The sequence below is a fragment of the Caloenas nicobarica genome, chromosome Z (assembly GCF_036013445.1).
Source record: "Caloenas nicobarica isolate bCalNic1 chromosome Z, bCalNic1.hap1, whole genome shotgun sequence".
Taxonomy (NCBI): domain Eukaryota; kingdom Metazoa; phylum Chordata; class Aves; order Columbiformes; family Columbidae; genus Caloenas; species Caloenas nicobarica.
The window spans coordinates 73,917,828-73,940,633 of NC_088284.1; the positions used below are offsets into that span (position 1 = coordinate 73,917,828).

Sequence of the window (22,806 nt, forward strand, 5' to 3'; positions counted from 1 at the left end):
GACAGGAATGGCAGACCCTCTTGATCAGCAATGACATTGTCCTAGTTCTTTCACTTCTCCTCCTAGTCTATCCTCTTCATTATTAGTACTATAATTTCCTTCAAGTCTTGATTTCCTGCTAACATATAGGCTTCCAGTAATAGTGCACTTTCATTGTAGTATGCCCTCATGGTGCATGCAAAGTGATGAGTTACACAAGGAAGCTTACATGAACACCTCTCCGGTTTGACTCTGAGGATCAAATCAAAATCTAGTCATTCTGACCTATGTCAAAATGCAAAGTACCCTCCAGGATCTGCCACAGACAGACATGTTTCCAGGTGAATTTACAGACCCGTGGGCTTTTTTTGTTTGTTGCAGTTGGATTTTATGTGTGCTTGTTTTGTTGTTGATGTCCCAAATTACAACAAAGTTATTAACTTAAGGCCTCTGTTAATGAAAACTAAAATGCTTGCTGGATTTTAATCATGTGCTAATTTTCCTTTAAATAGATCCTATGCCTATAGATAGTCTCGGAGCACCTCTTAGCACATGGAGACACGAGACAACAGCAGGTGGTCACGAGTCCTGGCAGAGACAGTTCACGCAAGAATGCCCTGCTGGGAGGAGGGAAGATCGAAGGTACATCACAAGGCAGAGTGGACTGATTCCATAGAATTGGAACAGAGTTGTCTGAGGCCCGAACATCACAGAGTTGAAAGTATAGACAGGGAACGCAAAATAGAGTACAACATGGGAAAAAAGTAAGCAAGAAACAGGAGACTTGTACAAAAGAGCATAGTGGTGTCTTTCTTTCCTGAAGGTTGCTATGCAAGCTTACACCCTGGGTTTTTATGAGAGACATTATTATAATGAGGAACGCTGCTAGCAGTGCGTGTTTGAAAAATTACAGTTTTTTTTCACATAGGCGACTGATATAAATTGCTTTCTGGATTCAAAATACAGATTGTCACTTACTGAGTATCTGTCTTCCACACCAGTTCCCCTGACATTTCTCCGCCATTTCAAGCAGGTATCATTAAAAATTAATACGTTATTGAAAGCTTCCTTTACTGTAGAGACAATAAAAAAGGGAAAAACTTACTACGAAACTTCAGCTTCTTCAACTTAATTGAACTAGAGTAACTGAAAATTTTAAAAACTGTTTTATTTTCTTCTGAGAAGGAGGTAGAATCTTATTTATTTCTGAATGAACACAAACAGTTAATAAAACATGAACATTTTTCAGAGAAAATGTATTTTGGAAAAATGTAAGCACACTATTCAGCAAATCAAGACAGGACTTATTTGTCCAGACCTAGGAAGGTTACAATGACAAGGTCCAGGGCTTCAGAGCTTCTGACAGAAATAAAATTATCAGAGAACCGTTTGTCACAATTGATGCCCCTTAGGAAACAGCACGTGAGAAAAAGCATATTTGTGGATTGCAAAGGCAATTACTTCTCAAGGTCTGTCTCATCGGAATTAGTATGTCACAAAGCAAGCTTAAGAGTTTCCATGACCAAATTACCACAGAAGCCTGCTGCTGGAACATGCCTTTTCCACAACTATTAATTGTCAGAATATTGCTCATCACTGCTAAACATAGGAACATTATGTATAACACTCACATCACTTAAGATTAGTACCACACAGCCCAGCAACAGGGAATTCTCCCACAGGCAGAGAACCAGTTTTCAAGGCAAGCAATAGAAACCAGTAACACTACCACAGACTGAAATTCCAGCACGTAGCCAGGAATGCCACTGCACCAATCCTGCCTCAGCCAGGAGACAAATCCTGAAGAAGCAAGTTTGCCAAATCTTTCTGAAGGGCACTTACTGCCACTGCTCTGTTTGCATATACACTCACAGGGAGCAGAAAGTAAAACATCTTTCAGACAGAGAGAGTGCTGATGGTGGCTACATGTGTGTAAATCAGCATAAAGAATGACATAGTCCAGGAGACACCCTGTTATCCTGTCTGCTAGACTCAAAACGGTGAACTATGCAGCACAGTAAGTTATTCTATAAGCATATAGAATACAAAACACAACCTACCCTTTGTTTGAACTGCTACTGTAACTGAAACAGTGATGTTTGTGGAAGAGATGGTAGTAATATTCACCATGTAGTTAATGCCAGAGCTGAGATCTAAACACACCTCTGGATTATCTTCACTTGTAGTGATGTTAAATATCACGTCTTCTGAGAACATCTTGTCATCCCATCTTTGGCTCAGTATGTGAAACTATGGAAGGATTAAGAAAAATTATGGTGCAATTGGTTGTGGCTCTCCAAAATTCAGAATACTAGTTCAATTAAGCCTTAAAAACCTAGGATTACATCTTTTTTAGAATGTCATCTCAATCAAGAAAATAGGCTTGTGACTGACTGTTTTGGTGCAACAAGATGGTTTAATAAACTAGATCTTTAATTTATTGTGGCTGTTAAAATTATTAATATTTTTTCATGTATTTCAACAATGAACAGAAGGAATCTATAACGTGGACTCCACAAACAAGTCCAACACAAATAGTAAGGTGTAAGTAAATATTCTTTCTTGTTTATAGCACACAGATGGAAACTACATCTGCTTGCTACTTTGTTCTTTTTTTCTAGTTTTTCTTCCTTCCCCTACAGAAGCAGTCCTAAGACTGAATGCCAAACGAAAAGACAAGCTTCCCTAAGATTGTCCCAGTGCAGTGAAACAGAAACCTGTTGTTTGCATGAGATGGACAGACAAAACTCATCCAGTTGAGCTCAAAACAGTCCAGACTGTGTTCTGAACTTTTCTGCATGTACTCTATACCTACATTACCCTCTGTTTTCACTATTCTGAAGTATCTTGCAGATAGCTGAATTCAGGCAAAAACACATGCACAGAGCACACTACACCAGAGATCCATAGCTTGCCAGTTATGACTGGGTACATGAAAAGCACTGGTTTTGAACTGTTTGGCTAACTGAGAACTTGGTTTTGCTATCTCGGCAGTGTTCAATAAAAGCAGTCACACTAAAAATACATCGGTTTATAACAAAGGAGAAGAAAGACAGGCTGTTTTCCCAAATTATCACACAACCTTGAAACATATTTTCCACATTAAACTATCCACCCTGGAGATCCTAAAAAAACCCCTTTTTTATTTTTTCCCTATTTGTACATAATTAAAAAATGACCTTTCTTGGGATGCTGTCATTCTCCAAACATGCAAACACTTATCATATTGTTTTGGCTTTCAGTAACACTGACTGAACTATTAATTGCTGAGAATTTATATCTTGACTCTTATGTTTATAGAGGAAAAAAAAAAAAAGGAGGAAAAAGTAGTTACCAAGGTGGCTTTCAACTGCTATGAAAAACAGTTCTGAAATGTTCAAATATAAGATGGTTAAATGTCTTGAGCAAGACCTTGTATTTCTAAAACAAGTCACATCCAGTATCTGCAAATAATACGCTGTTTACTTGAAATGTTTGTATCACAGATAGGGACAAAGCCCAAGTTTTGCAATGTTTTCTATGTCAATGGGACCTTAGCTTTACCACAAAACTTCACTAAAACATAAACTTGTGCTGAAATGCTTGTTATGGTTTCAAGCAGATGTTTAGTTGATGTTCCTGTGTTTACTGGAATGGGAACCCAATAGCTTTTAAGTTTTTCACTCAACTATAGGACTTGGATTTGTTTCTTTTCTAACCCAGCTACCTTTAGGTTTCTAGGCAGTTCACTGGGAAGAGGGAGACAAATTACCATACAAATAAAACCCACAAAACAAATCTCCACTGCTCACTCACCCAAATTAACCAGGATAAAGCTAGTCTCAACCTCAAATACAGTTCTACTTACTGTGTACATTTCCTGAACTCCCCGTCTTCCAGTTTTCCTTTGCCACTTCACACATGTTTCATTGAATATGGACAAATTACTGAATAATTCCTCCTCTGTGAGCAAAAATATAAACATAGAATGAAAACAGTTACTATTTCTTGTGCAAATCTTAGTATGTTTGGAGCACTTGCCTGTTTCTTCTTCTTTCTCTGTTTTGGTGTTGGTTTTTGCTGTTTTTGTTTCAAACAGGAAAAAATAAAACAAGGTAGGCAGAAGTTAGTAAGTTTTCCCTTAACTGTGTTGGGTCCTGAAATTAAAATAAAAGGCCCCCTGAAGCATGTTCTGAGCTAATGACTGTGAAGTCCTTAAACACACAGCCAGCATTACATACACTGCTATGCCTAATGAAAACAAAATACTTTGCTAGGCTTGCATTTTAATGTAGAACAATTTTAATTCTTTTAATTCTAATGACTTTTTGGCATATCCGAGTGCTCTTCCTCCACATGTAAACATTATTAACCATTCCACAGAGGCCCCATTGTAGCACGTGAACATGACACTGTCACTGAAATATATGAGTACCTTGATAGTCTCTAAAATTCCTACATGTAGGCAGTTATTTAGAATTAAATTGTACCTGTTTCTGCATTTTGAAGCACTGTATTTTCTTTTTCCTTTCTTCTGATTAGTAAAACTATCATAAAACGTTTCCAGTATCTCCCTCTCCACATATTCAACAAACTGATGCCTCACTTACTAGACCTGTTTAACTCCCAACTAATTTTAAATCCTCTATTCCAAACTACCATTAAATATGGAAATTATACTGAAAGCTTCCTCTCCCACAGAAGAACAGATTAATTTGCATGTCCTCTAAAACAAATGTCCTTACAAATGGCTCTGTGATTAATTGTATTCATTATTTGTTTCACAACAATGTCTAAAAACTCCACGGTATTGACTTCTGTACAAACACAGAGCAAAAGAGTATCTTCAGTTGTTGTATTCTTCAAATCAGACACATTTTTATTAAAAGACCAGATGGCAAAAACGACTCATTAGAGCAAGGCCAGAGGGAAAATGTTTGCAAATCCATGAAATCTGAATTAAAATGAGTAGCAAGAAAGGAAAAAAAAAGTCATTGCTCAGATTGCTTAGCAAGAAAATCAGGCACTTGATTCGTAAGTTCATAAAATACTCAGTAAAAAAATAAAGCAAAATAAAGCAGCAAACAACAAGAAAGTTATTATGCCATGTATTCAGCCAAGGAAAGAAATCTTATACAGTGGCCTCCTTGGAGGGAAGAAGGCAAAACTAGTAGTATTTTTTTCTCTAACAACATCAATTTTTCTGTCATACTTTCTGAACTTCCAGAAGGACAAGGCCACCATGCAGTTACCATACATCCAAAGAATAGCTGGCAGACTTTTTCTTACAAGTTTTCACTCTAAAGGGGCAGGAGTGAGAGGCTGAAGAGCTGTAACATGCACAAAGCGAACACCACAGCAAAGTCCTGGGCTTCCTGAGGAGTCTAATTTTCCTCCCTCACTGATCTGTTTGGATAACATACGGTATGTGCTTCGTTTAACATTAATCTCTGTAGCACAAATACAGTATCCAATAACAGCACAAAGGTATCTCTGAAAAAACTATTCTCGCACATAAAGAGAAACAAGTTCCCTGACAGATTATTTCTCCTGTAAAATCTAATGGTGCCAGTGACTTCCAGAGCTTGGGAACTCCCAGCGTCAAATGCACTATACACACGTGGCCTCAGTGGGATGTCTTGGCAGACAGCGTCAGCCAGATCTTCAACATACCTGATTTTGATCAACAGCTTTCATTGACTCACAAATGAAGTGGGAGAAGTGAAGACCCTCAACTTCATCACACTTCAGCACTAGAAATTTCGATTTGTGATTAACCGAGAAGGCCACTGGATGCCACTGCTGCTCCGCTGACCTCCACGTCACCACCCTCACAATCTCCCTCCCGTCCTAAGGGAAGGGGTCCTAGAAATGATGAATGTGTAAATGCCTGGAAACCAGAGCAGACAGGTGGAAAAAGATCCTGGAGAAGTCAAATACTGAAAGGCAAATCTGGGAGGGGGTAGAGAGATGCAAATAGCACCTGGCTGTTAGCCAGGAAAAACAGGTGCTGGTAAACACAACAGAAATGGGAAAACACAAAAAGCAAGTAACAAAGTGATTCAACAGCGCCAACGAGCGTTGGAGGGGGAGAAATAATGCTAGAAAAGCCAAATAAATTAATTCTAACAAGGAAAACAAGTGAAGGTCTCAGTCTTCTTTACTCCACTTTCAAAAGCTCTGCTAGAAAGGAGGGCCACTCTCTGTGCTTGAGTGTGTGGGAAAATCCTCAGAGTAATCACTGGCAGTGCGGAAATGCCTATACTGCCATGCTCTTCTGCCTTAGCGCTGGGCTGTGCAGCCTTAGTCCTTCACTTATCATTCTCCGTGAGTTCAGGCCCAAGTACTCATTATTTGCTGATTCAGGAAAAAAATAACACACCAACAACTCTATGTCTAAACAGTTATTAAAGCCAATGACGTTTTCCACATATACAATCCACTTGTCCTCAGCTGAAAGAGCACCTGACTACCACTGACCTCAACTTGAGATATGTCTTATCAGTGAAGTATTTTTGAACTTGCATGAAAAACCAGCATTTACCAGAAAGCAGATAGAACAAGCTCCAATCTGACATTTCATCTTCTGCAAGTAGCTGAAAGAGCACCCACATCTGCAAACCCACTTGCTGGCCTCTTCCTACCAATCCCCACATATACATGCAATTTAGGGGAAAGAAAAATCCCCAAATTACCTTTTTTTTGGTATGTTTTGCCTGCTCAATTCTGTGTAAACTGTGAATGATGCAGCAAATGCCATCTGCTACTAACATGCACCACACATATGTTCAGATACAGAAATTAAATGACAGCAAACAACATTTCGAAGAGAACTTCTGCTCAAACTGTTTCAAGGCACCTGCTCCATAGCATACAGGCAAAGTCCTCTTGCACAATAGCTTTCTGAAGTATATATGGAATTTATTTTACAAAGACGTATCTTTGAGGGTAGCACGGTTTTTCACATTTTGAGTCACATACTTGCTTCCAGTTCAACTAGCATTGCAAAATTTCAGCAGGTTTTCACCTTCAGCCCCAAACTTTACACATAGAAAATCCACAAGGAAACAGCAAAGCTGCAGGCAGAGACAGTCGTGCACGAAGGAGCAAACAGAAAGCTAATAATTTACTACTTCCTTTGGTCTAGCAGTGTTACTAGGAGACAATCAGGAGCACAGTAATTCATGTATTGAACCAGACTGACAAAAACATGAGATGTAATTGTGAGCGTACTTACAAAGGAAAGATCTATCAATAAAGGGTGTCAGACTAGAAAGGATTAGATGGGCTGAGATCAGAAATGCACATGATCTACTCTGCAGCTGAAAGAGGTTTCAAGACTGGTATTTGCCGTCACAAACTGACTATTAATTTGGTTTCAAAACAAACACCTAAATAGCCTGCAAAAAGCTACACATTTGTTTAACTGTCACTGTGTTGCGTCACTTCAATTTAAGTAGCATCCCTCTTAACACAGACTCCACCTGTGTTTTTCCAGGCAGTTAAAGAAATTACCAGATATCTGGATTTATGTACCAAATTAGGCCTTTACAAAAACTAAGGCCCATCAGATCCTTGTCATTTATTACTACAATTATCTTAACTGTTTGATGGGGTTCTTATTCTTACAGAACCATGGGTTTTGAATCAATGCCCACAAATGTGAGTGACACCTTTTCTATCAAGCTCATCACGGTTGACATGAATTATTTACTCATGGATGTGAATAAAAATTAGGACAGTGCTGCCACCATAAACACATTCCAGCTGCCTTTCTGTATCTCCTCGTATTGTACAAGTGAGGATGTAAAAACTGACATCCCAGAGGATTCCAGCTAGAGGGGAAATAAGTCATTGGGAATATGGACAAAGCATAGAGGAAGAACGGAAAGCGAAAGCAAAGGGAAAACAACTCTAAATAAAGAGAGACTAACTATATAGACACTCGCAGTTGCAGGGAAATTATCTTCATTATAAATCTACAGTTAAATTACACCTGAAGGATGATCCTGCTCTGTTTATTCTAGACGAGATCAAGATTTTGCTTTTGAATTTTTTCAAGTTGTTTTCTTTTGCATTATGACAGAATTATTTTCTTCCGCTGCAATGTTTTAAAGTGCACAGTGTGAACAATCTGCTATGCCTTCTCTGGACCTATTCATCAAACCAGTCTACCTTCTAAACCTTCAAATGTCTGAAGCAAGTATCCTCTGACCTCTTCATCCATTACGATTTTCAGTGCTGGCATAAAACATCAATTTTCCGGGAAAAAGCTCAAAACCTACTAACGCCTTATTTTCTTGATGCTTTGAAGGTATTCCTCACTACCACAATAACGAAGTTTCACATTATTATCTCAAAAAAGTATCAAGGTGTCAAGGTATGCAGCTAAACCCTATTTGTGGATGGGGAGTCACAACACAGAAAAATGAAGCATTCTGAAATAGAGAATTAACCTTTAGTGAAAGATGGAGAGTTCACACTGCATTTCGTAAGAGGTAACATAAAAAAGAGGATGCACACAAGAAGTTAGGACACAGAAGCTCCAAGCTGAGAATCAGATGGAACAGGCACTGGTGTGAAGAATGATTATTTTTCCTTACTTGAGTTCCAGATTCGCAATACATTGGGACTGGATCATCATCTCTTCTGTACACCATGTACATGAAGCCTGCAATGTGCTGACAGCCCTTACTGCCTAACACTATTTGGGAAGCCTCTCACAACCAACTGGTAAGATTGCTGTGCTGTCAGGCCCACCATTAAAGGCACACAGAGGTCAATTTTCCCTTTCCCACTGCAGGAGTTTTGAAATACTTTACCAATAATGTGCATTACTTTTCCATGCAGGCCAGATTCACTCACTCCTCCAGCCTTTTCACATATCCATGAACTTTTCCCACACCTATGCTGCAGGTGCTTCTCTCGCGAGGACAATATTTCATTTAATACATCAAAAAAAAAAAAAAGAATTTGTAATAATATAGAGAAGAATGGTACTGGAGACTTACTTAAACACTAATTCTTTAATGCAGATTTGTATTTGCTTTGGATAAAAATAAGAAAACTGGACAAACTGTCTTTCTTAAGACAAAATACTGTTCCTACCCACACCAAGAGATGCTAAACACACTGAATACTAACAATCTCCAAAGAAAACAGACATAAAGGAGGATATCTCTACGACTTGAGCCTGGGAAATTGAAAAAAACCTTGATGAATAGTAGAAGCAAGTATTCTGCAAACAGGATGAAGAGAGCTGCAGTAGGTAAAGGGACTATTTCCCTCCAAAATCTACCTAACAATTATCCATTTAACATTAAAAACTGCATCAGACACTGTCCCTTCTGTGCACTAACTGACCCCTTCACAACTGTGAAGAAGATTGGAAAAAGTACCAAAAAAAGTTTTAGAGCTGCACATGGTATTAATAGGCAAGGCAACTTCATAAGCACTCAATTCACCCTAATTTATTGTAACTTTCCCTGGATGCCCAAGAAAGAAGCTCTCAGATGTTAAGCTCTCCCTCTCTCTCTCTGTGTATATGCATGCACATACACAACCTACACATATTACAAGGGAAAAAGATTTTCCTGAAGCATTTATGTTAGCCCTTCTGACCTTTTACTTTCAAAACACTTGTATCCAAGCTCAATGAAAGATGAAACCAACTAATTCACACATTTTCATTTCAGACACCCTCCAGTTCCTCTCCCTGCCCTTCTCAAAGTGATGCTCTTCATGGATTTGGTAAAGGCTCACAATATACGTTGCATGATGTGCCATTTGCAAGTGCAGATTTAGGAGCAAGCAATCTTGGATAGATAGCAAAAACACAAATCGCCTTTTTTCTGGCCCTCTTACAGACACAATAAATTAAAAAAAAAAACCCTGATCTGTGGAATCCATTCAAGAATTAAAATAAGAGTGGGAAGGCTTCATTTTAGACTTTTCACTTTAATAAAATATCCAACCCTAAGTCTTATGTTACCTTATGTCCCATTTTGAGCCCACACAGAGAACAACCTCTCTCAGGAAAATATTGCTACCAAAAAAGCTCAGGTTGACAATTTCTCCTCTGAAACTCGCAATGGGAAAACCAAGCTTTTTGTTTCAGACTGTCTTGTATTCCACCACTGCAAGCTATAATGCTTTATAGCCAAAGCCCTTCCCTGAAACGAACTGAAACATTATTCCCACAAAGGGATCTTGTTTTCACTCTGAAAAAAACTTCGCAAATGTACCATGAAATCCCACCAGAGCTCAACACAATGTGTCCCTGGGATAACAGCACTGCAATGATAATAAATGAAACCACACATTCCTGCTCCACAGGGGAAAAAGAAGTTCTTCCAGGACAAGCTGCACAGGATGTCCTGACTCACATATTGAGTATACTGGACAGCAGGTATGAAATTGCTGTATGTTCTCTGCACTTTAGCCTCTTGAGTTTATGTATACAAATCAGGGGTTGGGAAAGCAAGACTTATCCAGATGACTATTGCCAGACCTCAGTGCTGACAGCTTAATCCAATCAATATCTCTCAGTAAAATTAATTTTGTTATTTAAACCAACTACTATTAAATGTACTTACATACACACACACACATTTACCATATACTCCAACAGACAATGCAAATAAAGAACATTCCATAGCAATCACTGCCTAAGAAATACAGAAATGATTACTGGCCAAAGGGAACATGCTCAGGGGAAATTCTTAGCTTCCTTACTTCTAATGAGGTTTATCAGCACGTAGGAAAAGACGAATGGTTTTCTGACTTCTATCAAGTTATTTTGGAATGCTACATGATTTTCTTTCATTTTAAGGGGAATTACTGGGGAATTACTGATTAATCACACACACCTTAAAGATCATACACATCTGAAAGGTATTACTGAAACTGAAATTTCATTTCATTTGAAATGAATTTGTTACATTGGTGTGAAAAATGCAGAAGCTAAGAAGCTGAAGACCCTTGTATTAATTTCCTATTCTTTTTTATTTTTTCAAAAGGGGCCTGGACTAGTTAAGCTATTTTTAAAAGCTTCTTTCCATTATACTTTACTGTAGCTCTGACATTTTTGGCCCTCTGATCCAACAGCTAGAGCTGGAGTCTACGTTTTTGCCTCTGGCAAAGCGCTTGGCTGAAATCCATGGTAATCCTGTGAGTGCACGCTGCAGGTTCAAGCCCTTCAAAGCTTCAGAGTGCTCAAGACAGAAGTCTCAGCACTGCAAAGACTGACATACCTGATTAACTTAGCCACTCTACACAATGCCAGCTTCAAAACCAACTCAGAAAGTACAGCTATGCAAATTGCCTAAATGAAATATGAATTGTGACTTCTAAGGACAGCAGTTCCATTTTTATCAGGGCACTATAAAAAGTGAGAGAACTGCTTATCTGCTGCTCATTTCATATTATGTCACATGTTTTATATTCACAGTGAATGCTCAAGACATCAAGTGAGGCAGACAGGCATCAAGTGGCAACTCTTTGTGTAAAGGCTTGGTCTGTGAAGTGGTAGCAGTCAAAGACACACTTTCAGTCCTTTTGAAAAACACATGGATGTCGCGAAGCTACAGGAACATTACCATCTGCAAAAGACAGCAGTGCTACTTAAGAATAAGAGATGCATAGTCATAGAACGATCTTGTGACACCACTTTCTAAGGACACCCAAGAACATGAAGGAGCACAACAGCCATAGTCCATAACATATGCTAGTTTTTTGCTATTATTAGAATGTCAGTACATCCTGTCTCCAGGCTCACAGTATGACAACACCTTCATTAGAGACCTCCTTTCACAGGACTCACTCTTTCATAAGAAAATCCTCTGGACTGAAATTCAGACAACTAGATCCAGTCTAGAAAGGCAACCATGAACAAATTTTACTTTGGGCATTGTGAGAGCATTAAAAAAAAAGGAAAAGGAGTTTTGAATTCCATTGCACCTACTTTCATCACACTGCACTTTACAGTACTGGCCCCACAACAACAAGATGTCATTAAATGCCTTCTACTCATCTGGTGATGTTCCCCTGGCTTTTAAAGCTGGAGGTTCTCAGTGCAGCAAGGAAACTCTAACTTCATTAGTCCCTTTCTTTTTGAAATAAAAAGCAAGACAGCTGTAGAAAGATCTGAGGCATCCAATAGAAATTGTTGCATGGCTAACATTCTCTTCCATCACTCTTCCATCCAAAACCACCACCATGTTCCCTACATCATAAATTAGAGATTTCTTGCCTTCATCCTTCCTCCTGTTCCTACCTTCACAACAGGAATGACAAACTATTTAAATAGCGCACCCCACAGTAACTTCCTACAGTAATATTTACCTTTACATATGTATGTAATATTCTCCCATGATTGATCTGTTCTGCATTCTGAAAAATTCTTGTCTCCATTAAAATAATATCCTTCTTTACACTGATAGTATACTTTGCTCCATAGAGTGGTAGAGTTGTCCCAGATCATTTCTGTGTGTGGAATCAGCAAAGGTCTGCCACAGTCTATTTCTGAAATGGAAAAAACAGGATAGCAAAACCTGAAAATGAAAACGGGCAAGGTGTATCAAAGTGTTTAAGAGAGTTAAATTTTCCAGCAACTAACACTCCACTTTTTTTCACTTCATAGTCAGGTCAGCCATTTAGAAATGAGAATTTTTTGACTGGACACTTTCTAGCAGGGTGGAGCATTTATCCTTCAAGATGATAAAGAAAATAGTGTCTTGTTTAAAAATGAAGAACAAGGATCTCTATGCAAATTTTCACAAGTGGATCTATACCTGTTATTAGTAACAACAGACCTGAAAAACAACACATGGTCCAAGCATGGAAGAACAGCATGAAGGTTATATTCCTTTGCTAGTGGATTTAATTCAAGCTTTGAAAAAAAAGGAGAGGCTGCTATGGACAAGCAGCACTTCTAGGGGAAAATAAGATGGATTCTTCAGACCACTTTAGACTTAATTAGAAAGCTGAGATAATGCACTTAGAAATGAATTCATTTGCTCCGTTGTTTTCTGGAGCTTCATAATAAAATCAGGTAACAAAAAAGAATAAAGAGTAAAGATCAAATCAATGGAAGAATACTATTAGGGTTAAAATTTCTTTTCAAACCCACAATCAACATTATATCCCAATAAAAGATTATTCATCACTTCATTTATAAGAAGCAAACTACATAATAATTAAAATCTTACCTTTACTAAAGCTTATATGCAGAAAAAAGTGCTTTTAAAACTGTTTAATGAATAGTCTTAAGCAATTCTGAAATTCTACTCAAAAAAAGGAAAACAAAGAAGTAAAAAACAAAGTGTATACAATCATGACCTGTACAACTCTTAAACATATGTCTTGCAACAGGCAATAAACCCACCATCATGACTACCTTCATTTTCATATCCCAGTGTGTATGACTGTATGTACCTATTACATCGAGAACAAGCTTTAGAATTACTAATGCACATGAAAACAGTACGTTTAATTTATAGAAGGACAGTATGTAATGAGATTAAAAAAATACTGCTACTTGACTTGAGCTATCTGCCCACAGTCACCCTGTAATCAGATTGAAAAGTAAAAATGCAGAAGTAGTGAACCTGCTATTTACACTAGTAACCCAGAATATTAAATATTCTAAAAGTAGAGAGTGGTTGTAATGTAGACACGGCATATGCAAAAAAATTACTACGTTTGATTGCAATGAACACAACACTCAACCCCTCTGGATCAAGCCCAAAAGATATTATCCAGTGAACGGAAAATGAAGTTGTGCCAATGTAAAAACTGACTAAAGACTTTAATTATCCTGAGGTCACATTAATTAATAATTATGAACTCAGAGTAATAATACACTAGAAATTTTGTTGGCCAAAATACTTTTTTTTAAATGTACCTTTATGTTTCTTCTTACCAAAGAACTTCTTAGGCTACATTCTTCCCATTCATAATAACAAAAGGAATGTATAACTCCTCTCAAGTAACAGTAGCATGCTTAAGCAATGATAGTTTGAAACTGGAAACTGTCTGAATATCAGAATTTTAAGAGGATGCTAACTGCTAAGAGTGGTTCAAATCCTGAGTAATGGCTTCAACCACAGAGTAGATACTGAGTTGGAAAATGGCAGCCATTTAGGCTGAATTTTCAACTCAGGGAAATCCCAACGCCTAACATGCATTGGGCTTGTGTCCTTAGAATGTTAACTTTTAACAATTTATTGCAACTTCATTAGCAACACAGATAAAAAATGCTGTTTAATATATGGCTTTTGGTTTGCGACTGAACTTAATATGCCAGAAAACCGTATAACTAAATGCCTAAAGACAAAGTCTCTAACTGATGACTCCTATTTATTATGGTGGCTGAAACAGTATTTATGCTAAATAAACCTGAAGGCAGATTTGATTTACCTTTGCACACCAAATCAATACCATCCCACTGTCCTTCTGCATTGCAGACTGCAGTCTGATTACCGCTTGCAATAAAGTAACCATGAATACAATGGTAAGTAACTTCACTTCCATATGTGGTCCCACTTACAGATGCTGGATGTGCATGTAAAACAGAAGGTGGAAGCCCACAATCCACACCTATGGAAAGGAAGAAAGAGGAAGATAAACTTGTTTGTCAAGCAGCAGAAGTAATGACGGCTGCACTTGCATGAGAATTTCTTTCACCATCATCAACTGACCCTCTTCCCTGTGGTAATCCAGCACTCCTGATGTCCTCTGTGACATCCTCACCGTGACTGAGAGAGTTACAGCTACTCCACAGCTGCTTCCAAATAAAATGACTTCTGCCTTTCTCTCAGTATGCCGTGGTAGATCTGTGACTTCTTCCTCAGCCTAGCTGCTAGTATACAGAAAATACCCTGGTTTTTTTTTCAATCTTTAAGATTCTCCTGCTTTTACAAAGGTGGCAAGCTAGTTTGATACCATTTGCAGTGAGCAACAGCCAGAGGGAGGCAGACAAGCAGAAATCGCCTTTAGGAAGCAAAATTTTTAAAAGTGCACAAGGACTAGAAAATGCAGAAACATAGAAAAGGCTGAAACATACAATACAAAAGCTTCCTGCTACAGAAAGCATCTACACGGTGTTCAAAACACGTTGCAACGGTTGCTCTATTCAAAAACATACTGAGTTGTCATTTACAAATGCATAAAACAAATAAGTCAAGTAGCACAAAAAAGCAGTTTCTTTGATGTGATGTCTATTTTCTAAAGTACAGTACCATTGAAAAGGCTTTCATGTTAGCATGACACAACACTCATGTTCAATAGTTTAACTACTCCTTGTCACATATATCACATCTTCCCACTAAACTATCTGACTTTTCACCTCAAGACAATTTTTAATAATATTCAAAGGAAGCTATACTCTCTAAAGACATGTTACATTCATATACTGATGTTTAAATAAAAAAGGGGGATCTGCTCCACTTACAGTAACCTGATGTTAGGTCACATACATTGCCAAGTTTGATCTACCTTCAATTACCAGTTTTATCATGACTACAAAAAATAAACTCCTAAATTACCATAGGAGGGTAGACAAAAGACAAATTTATTCATTTTCCTGAAAATTATTATAAAACATTACACCTGGTCATGAGAAATTCTTAAATTAGCAATAAAGACATATCAGGCAAACTCTCAGAGTTTAAAGAACTATTTAAAGGTGCCTTTACTAATATTAAAAAAAAAAAAATCAAGACTTGCTGGTTTTACAAAAAGGGAAGTCTTAACTGAAATCCAGGAAAAGAGCTTGCAATACAAAGTGAAATAAGTTTGTCATTTCAGACTCATAGGCAGTTTCTTGGTGTTTGATGTATTTTATTTCAGTTAACCACGAAAGATGTGCTCAAAAACTCCAACCTGACCTACTGTTTGATTGTAGAAATTAAAAAATCACATGAGAAAGCGAGCGCTAAAAAAATATAAAAAAACCAAATGTACAAAGTGTACCAAAACAACTCACAAGGACTGCATTCCACAAGCCTTCAGGGACCTCTTTAGATTTTGGGCACTTCCTTTTTGTTTTCACATTCATTGTCCTTTATTTATTTTGGTGAAAAAATGTTATTTCTTTTTTTTTTAATGCCAATAATTTGGTCTCAAATTGTCTTATGTTTTCTTTCTCATGAATTTTCTGGTGATATTTAATATTTCACTTTTCCCAACCATACTGATTTAGCATCCTTATTCTAATTTATTCACCTCCCATAGACATATGTACAAATGTTACACTTCTACCCACTCTCAAAGGAAAAAAAAAAAAGAGAAAAAAGAGAGAGAAGAGAGCTTTCATATTTTTCAGAAGGAACTCTCCTCACTAAGTGACAATTTTCAGAATTACAATTCTCCCCTGTAGCATTGTTACACACAGTGTAGCTTCTGTTAGCTAGCACTTCAAGTGTCATTTAACTAATATACAGACTTTCTAACTACTCATAGGAACACAAAATCCTGCACTTGTAAGCAGCAATATTTCAACAGGATGGGCAAAAAACATCAAAGCAAGTGCAAGTTTTAAAGATCCTCACAGGAGACTTTACACTTCAGAGATGTGAACGTGTTTGCTCTTGCACAAATGCTCTTAAAAATGAAGGCTATCCAGAGACAAGGGGTGGTGTGATGCCTCTCTTCTGCATCTACAGTCAATTTTAGGAAAAAACTTCACAAGCTGTGCAAAAAATTGTTCTTTTCATGAGAGGTCAACTAATACCTTCTAACTCAATGGCCTGTCCCATGAAATGCTACAGAAATCTTGTTGTTTTCTAGGCCCTGGTTCACAGGCAGAAGGACACGCTGTAGTGCCTGTAAAAATGCAAGGAGCATCATCAAAAATGTTATTACACTAAGAAGAAGAGGTGGGATCTTTTTTTTCTTTTTTGCAAATAGCCAGATCTTGAAAAATTATCCTTCAGATTGAGGAAACAGTCTACTGTGTTTCACAAACACACTCCCCCATGCATAAACACCCTTAATAAAGAATTTAAGAAAGATTTAAGACTCTTTTCACCTTTACAGCTTAAAGTGGCAGGCTCCCAAGTTTCATTTGCTGTGCAATATGAGAACTTTCCCTCATTGCTGTAAAACCCTTCTTCACACTCATAATGAACGACACTTCCTGGCAGCAAGCTGTAGTTCCCCACAATGTAGCCATGCTTCATTTCAGGAGGGGACCCACATCCAATTTCTGCAAAGAGATTCAGTTAAAAGATTTCACAATACAAAAATCACAACACACAATCACTTTAAGGGATGCTGGACTAGGTGGTCACACACACCCAATCTGATGAATCTGAGGAGTTGCCAAAGGGGTATAAGATTAGAGTTGAAGAGTTGTAGTGGCCACAGCTGGAGGAACACAGTGATCCAGATATGGAGCTACATCTTTACTAGCATACAGCTGAAGCCATTCACAACACCAAAGAGGAGATACTGTAATGTGATGGTGCTTTGCATGTGCCAGGCTCATTACTGCAATGGCTGAATGATCCTTCAACACCAGAGGAAAATTTCAGGCCCCAATTTGCAGCTTTATTTCACTGTGCATGGGAAAGGTGAAGCACTGCAGATAGGCTGAAATGAAACGGCCTGACCCTCAATTCCTCCACCCCACTGAACCAGCCTGCACAAAAAAAGCTACATTCCTTCTGCGCAGCTGCTTGACAGGTCTCCCTTGTCCAGCTCTGCAAGTGACACTGTCAGTACAGACACACTACTTTGCCATAGCATGTGGAGGGGGAAGTTCGTGAGACAAGCAGGCTTATCAGCATTTCTGACATAATGAAGTTGAGCACTCCAGTCAGAAAAAAAACAGATGAACTACAGGCAGTGAGCTTTATTAATGGGTCTTGCAATAATTCAGAAATGAGAGCTGGATATAATCGAGGCATTTCCTTCCACCCGGGATGCCTGGGTTGATTACATACTCTGGCAGCTACAGCTTACACTGCTAGCACTTTGCATCTGTGAAAATTTGTACTAGAGAGGAAAGGAACAAGGCTTCAATTTTTTTTTTTTTTAATGGCAAGATAAACAGTTTATTTATGCAGGTGGTACAGTATGTAATAAATAACTAAACTATTGGTTTACAATTCCTGTCCTCTAGGCTTGTTTCATTCATTTGACCTCTCTTACCAGGTATTTCTCCACTCTTCCCTTCCCCTTCACGCAGTGTGATTACATAAGCAAGTGGATTATACCACACTTCCTTCCTATTCAGAAACTAATTACACCACCTTCATCGTATTAAGCTTCTCTGACCCTGTACACCTGAACCACTGGTGAAAGCCTGTAAAAATCACATGCAGTGTTGACCCTACCACCCAGACATTACTGGAACAAACTGAACCCAAGAAGGAAAATCATACAGCAGACAAAGTCCACAGAGAGGACTTCTGCCCTGCACACTTAAAAGCACAGGTCAGAGCAGGTACTACTACGCCATATAAGATCTGCTTTTATCTGCTAGCAAAAACAGCATTCAAAGACTCTCACCTTTGCATGAAACTATGTTCCCATCTGGATGAAACGAAAGCTCTCCATTTTTTAATTTATAACCATCATTGCAGTGACACTCGTAGCTTCCTTCAGTATTCACGCATCTTGCATTGCGACCACACAGCCCAGACTCCTCACATTCATCTATATCTAAAAATTCAGATTAAAATGTATGCACTTTGTAATATTTTCTAATTAGTTAATGTAGGACCAAAGCTTAAAACCAATGCAGCATTCCATGAATGGGTTCTACACAGTTTCTTATGGCTGTCCTGGGAAATGAAGGAGCTTATCACTGCCTGGTGTTCAAGCATCTGGAAGGAAGAGACTTGCAGTTTTGTACCTAGCTGTCTTTCAAATTGCTTCTGGTTTACCTGACAAATAGTTTGCAATGTTATCTCCTGCTACAACAATCCCAGAAAAATCCCATATCTGCACATATCTTAATCAATTACAACAGTTCATCACTGTAACAAGGAACTGGCTAATATTCTACACTAAACACAAGTATGACATTCTGGGATAAAGATAAGTATAATCTTGTTTTCTCTAATCTAGCTTCCTCTTCTGGAAAGATTATTGCTTGAACGTGACTGTGAAGCAATGATTCATAACACAGCAAAGATTGCAAAATGGAACTAATTCACAGCTGTTAGAATCTAGTTCTGATATAGTATTAGAAAGTAAGTTCTAAAGCAACTGAAAAAAAACATCTGTGCAGTAGAAAATTAAGTTCTGGATTGCTGGTGCTCAAGATTCTTTGCGATGTCTACCTGTACAGTTCGTGCCATCATTGGGAATAAATGTCTTGTTGTTGTTGGAGGCTCGGTATCCATCAAGGCAAACACAGTAAAAACTTCCGTGTGTATTATGACAGAGTGTATGATTTCCACAGATCTTGCTGGCTCCAATCTGGCATTCATCTTTATCTGTCAGCACATTTAAAACACATCAGAGAGAGATCAGGTAAAGTAGAATATTCTTCTGTCCTCACTCACTCTTGTGTAACCACACCTCCTGTTACGGTTTTTCTCTGTATATTATTTGGGATGTAGACACTGCTAGAAAGCTGGAGTACCTAGACCAACAGATGCTGTTGTCCCTGGATGAAACTGTGAATAAACATGACACAGCTTGAGCTGATATAAGAGCTGTTGAAACAAGCGGGTCCTGCACTCCACTTCTGCTCTTCCTTAGGTCATCCACTGGCTGCAGCACTTGATGAAGCTGATCTTACCCAGTTGACCCAACTGGCACAGAATTAACATGGTAAAATACGCAGCTTGTCTTCTCCCACAATAATGAGATCACTGCATCAGGCCCCAGCAGGTGCCAGTGCTTCTGAAGGAAGGAGATTGGAGTGGAAGAGATCAGAGGTGGAGGACCTTCCCCTTTAAGCAGTGGTAAGCTATTACATACAATCAGACAGTATTTGACATCATCCATTGAATCACATATTGATTTGTCATGTGTGAGATAGTATTGAAAGGACACCACCAGCTACAGTAATAAAACAACGCTAAACAACACTTTTCACATAACACATTTGCACTTAAGAAATCTGTGTATATATGCACACTGTTATTAAGAACAGATGTTTAACTTATGAAATTATTTTTTAATTACACAGTAATCTGAGATTACTGCAAAATCAGCACAAAGGGACTGATTTTAATGGTCAGTTTTGTTGTCTAGTTTTCATTTCACTGGTACATAGCTAGAAAATAATAATAAAGTGAAGCCCAGTATATTTCATTTATTTTGCTGAAGCTAAGATTAAAAATATTAAATAAACCATTCCAATAAATTTTATTTTTAAGTAAATATTTGATAAAACCCTACATTTTCTAAGACAAAATTAATTGAAATCCTTCATTATATAGCAGAAGCTGAGTAAAACAGTTAAGCAACTAAGTACAAAACAATACTTACACCAAGTACAAGTAAAGTACAGCTCATGGCCAGCCGTTAAAACAAACAAACAAACCACAAAAACAAAACACCACCACAAGCCACACATATTCTAGGTTCTGGAAATTCTACCAGGAAATGACAAAGTTCTACTGTGTTTTGAATAATTTAGTAATATTACTTGAGAAGGAACATTTTAGGAATGTACACGGTTTCTTGCCATTTCACCAACAGGCAGCCTACCTTGACAATGAGTTCTTCCATTGCCTACAAATCCATAGTTACAGATGCAGACACTTTTTCCTTCAATTTGATGACATGTAGCATGAATGTGGCAAGTTGCACAGACATCTGGAACTGATCTGTTCACAAGTGCTTTAAGAACAAAAAGATGCAATTACCTTTTTTTTAAGAAGGAACATAAATGTTGTCTTGGATGAGTAACTGGCACAGAATTTGAAGTGGAGATAAAATGCAGATTAAAACACATCAAACAATATCCCATCTCCTCCCATCGCATTTTCAAACTCGCAGAAAAACCACTGCCAGAGTATTCAGAGACCAAAAATAAAACAAAACAGAAAGGATTAAATAAAACTACACTGAACAGTTTTCTCCAACCATCTATTCTTTGACAACAAACAAAACAGCTTTTCAGCAAGCAGCAAAGCTTACGAGACATATAATAAATAGCTCTACCCAATATTATTAATCTTCTCTATATTAATTTACTTTCCTTTTTGTCTTGATTTTTGTCTACTCATTTATTCTATTATTTTGTTTCTGTCATTTATGCATAGACATTTGGCCTATTTACCAATCTATGATCAACATGTACATGGTATAAATGTTATTCATAAAAATGATGTTGAGAACGTTGCCAGCCGAAAGACGACTTACAGAAAAGTCATTTTAGAATTGAGTTTATACTAGTAGCAGTTTAGCAGTGTATGACACACAACCTAATTCACTGTAAATAAACTTCAGAATGGACGGCCTGAATGTAGACAAACCATGTATAAGCTTACGACTTTTTTGTATTTTTAAAGAAATAACTAACACGCACAGGGGAAGTTGTCTCATGATGCTGGACATAGCACTACAGAATTTTTTACTCTTCTAAGACAGCTAAGATTGATAAGGATGGTGTGATTCTTATAGAATACGAATGTTACTGTATATACAGCAGCTCTGACAAAATTCTGCCTGCCTTTACAGGGTGTATCAATACATAACTGTAACTGGAAGGAGAAGGCAACTAAACACTCTTGCCAGCTTGCTTTATGCACCAAATTTATAGGTGTGATGGAACTGCCCTTCCACATGCACAGTGTTTCAGTTTTACTCACTGTGCATTTCCAAATGCCTTAAAACTGGCACGAAGCATCATAGATTACTACTCCTAATCTCAATGCTTTTATATACCTTTTGTGTGTGTTCCTAATAAGACCACAAAACAAAAACCATCAGCATGCGATGGTAGCCAACGTAGATCAAAAAAATTAAATTTAAAAACAGCCACAGGAAGAACTTTCTCATGATACCTCAATCTTCTGATAAGACATGGGAGTGTCCTCCTCAGATTGCTGCTCCGGGAGATAAAAAACGGTTTCTCCCCCACACACACCCCCCACTCCCCCGCCTTTATTACTACGGGTAAAACTTTACGACTTCTTTAGCCTTAGTAACGTGAAATCTTTCACTCCAGCAATGAAGTCACCTCACGGTTCCAGCCCTGCCCGGGCGCTCCCTCTGGCCCGCTACGGAGGGCGAGGAGACGCACCCGCCGGTGCGGATCATGGCGCCTGCGCCCACCCAGGCCTGCCCGCCACCACCGCCGCGCCTCGCCCTCCCGCTGGGGCAGGCGCCGGCCGCCAGCCCACCACCCTGCCGCTGCCGCCGCCGCCGCCGCTCCCCTCGTCCCAGGGCCGCCAGCCCCTTCCCGCCCTTCCCGCCTCGGCCGACGGGCGCCGCCCTCACGGCCCCGCCGGAGGGACCCGGGGAGGAGCCGTACTTACCCCGCCGCCCCGCGCAGCGCAGCAGCGCCAGCAGCAGCAGGAGCGGCCCCAGCGCCCGGCCGCCCCCCTGGCTCATGTCCCCGCGGCCGCCGCGCCTCTGGGTGCTGCGCGGTGCCTCCGCATCCTCCCCACGGGCGGAGGGCGGGAGGGAAGTCCGAGGGCGTCGCGCTGCCCGCAGCGCCTGCCTCCCTTATCGCCGCCGCCGCGCCCGCCCGCCCCCGCTTTCTCCTCAGCGAGGCCCCTCTCCCGGCCGAAGAGCCCTTGCCCGCAAAACCCTCGCATTTCTTCCCTTTTTTTTTTTCCTCCTTTCCCTCATCCCTGGCACAACCCCTTTCCTTCCCCCGCTCTGCCCCGGCCGGGCGAGTGGCAGAGCCGATAAGGGCTGTTGCTGCCTGTAGCCACC

At 39.1% G+C, this 22,806-nt stretch overlaps 1 protein-coding gene across 1 annotated transcript in view; it reads right to left on the reverse strand.

The window, feature by feature from the left end:
* The window catches only part of SUSD1 (sushi domain containing 1), a 43,548-nt gene extending 21,069 nt beyond the window's left edge, over positions 1-22,479 (reverse strand). The window contains exons 1-10 of the mRNA XM_065656700.1: positions 22,404-22,479; positions 20,629-20,760; positions 19,248-19,403; positions 18,472-18,624; positions 16,988-17,164; positions 14,377-14,556; positions 12,301-12,480; positions 3,827-3,921; positions 2,040-2,229; positions 958-1,052 (exon numbers count right to left, since the gene is read on the reverse strand). Coding sequence (XP_065512772.1) covers positions 958-1,052; positions 2,040-2,229; positions 3,827-3,921; positions 12,301-12,480; positions 14,377-14,556; positions 16,988-17,164; positions 18,472-18,624; positions 19,248-19,403; positions 20,629-20,760; positions 22,404-22,479 — 1,434 coding nt within the window. The remainder of the gene's footprint in view (positions 1-957; positions 1,053-2,039; positions 2,230-3,826; positions 3,922-12,300; positions 12,481-14,376; positions 14,557-16,987; positions 17,165-18,471; positions 18,625-19,247; positions 19,404-20,628; positions 20,761-22,403) is intronic.
* Between the last annotated feature and the right edge of the window lie 327 nt (positions 22,480-22,806).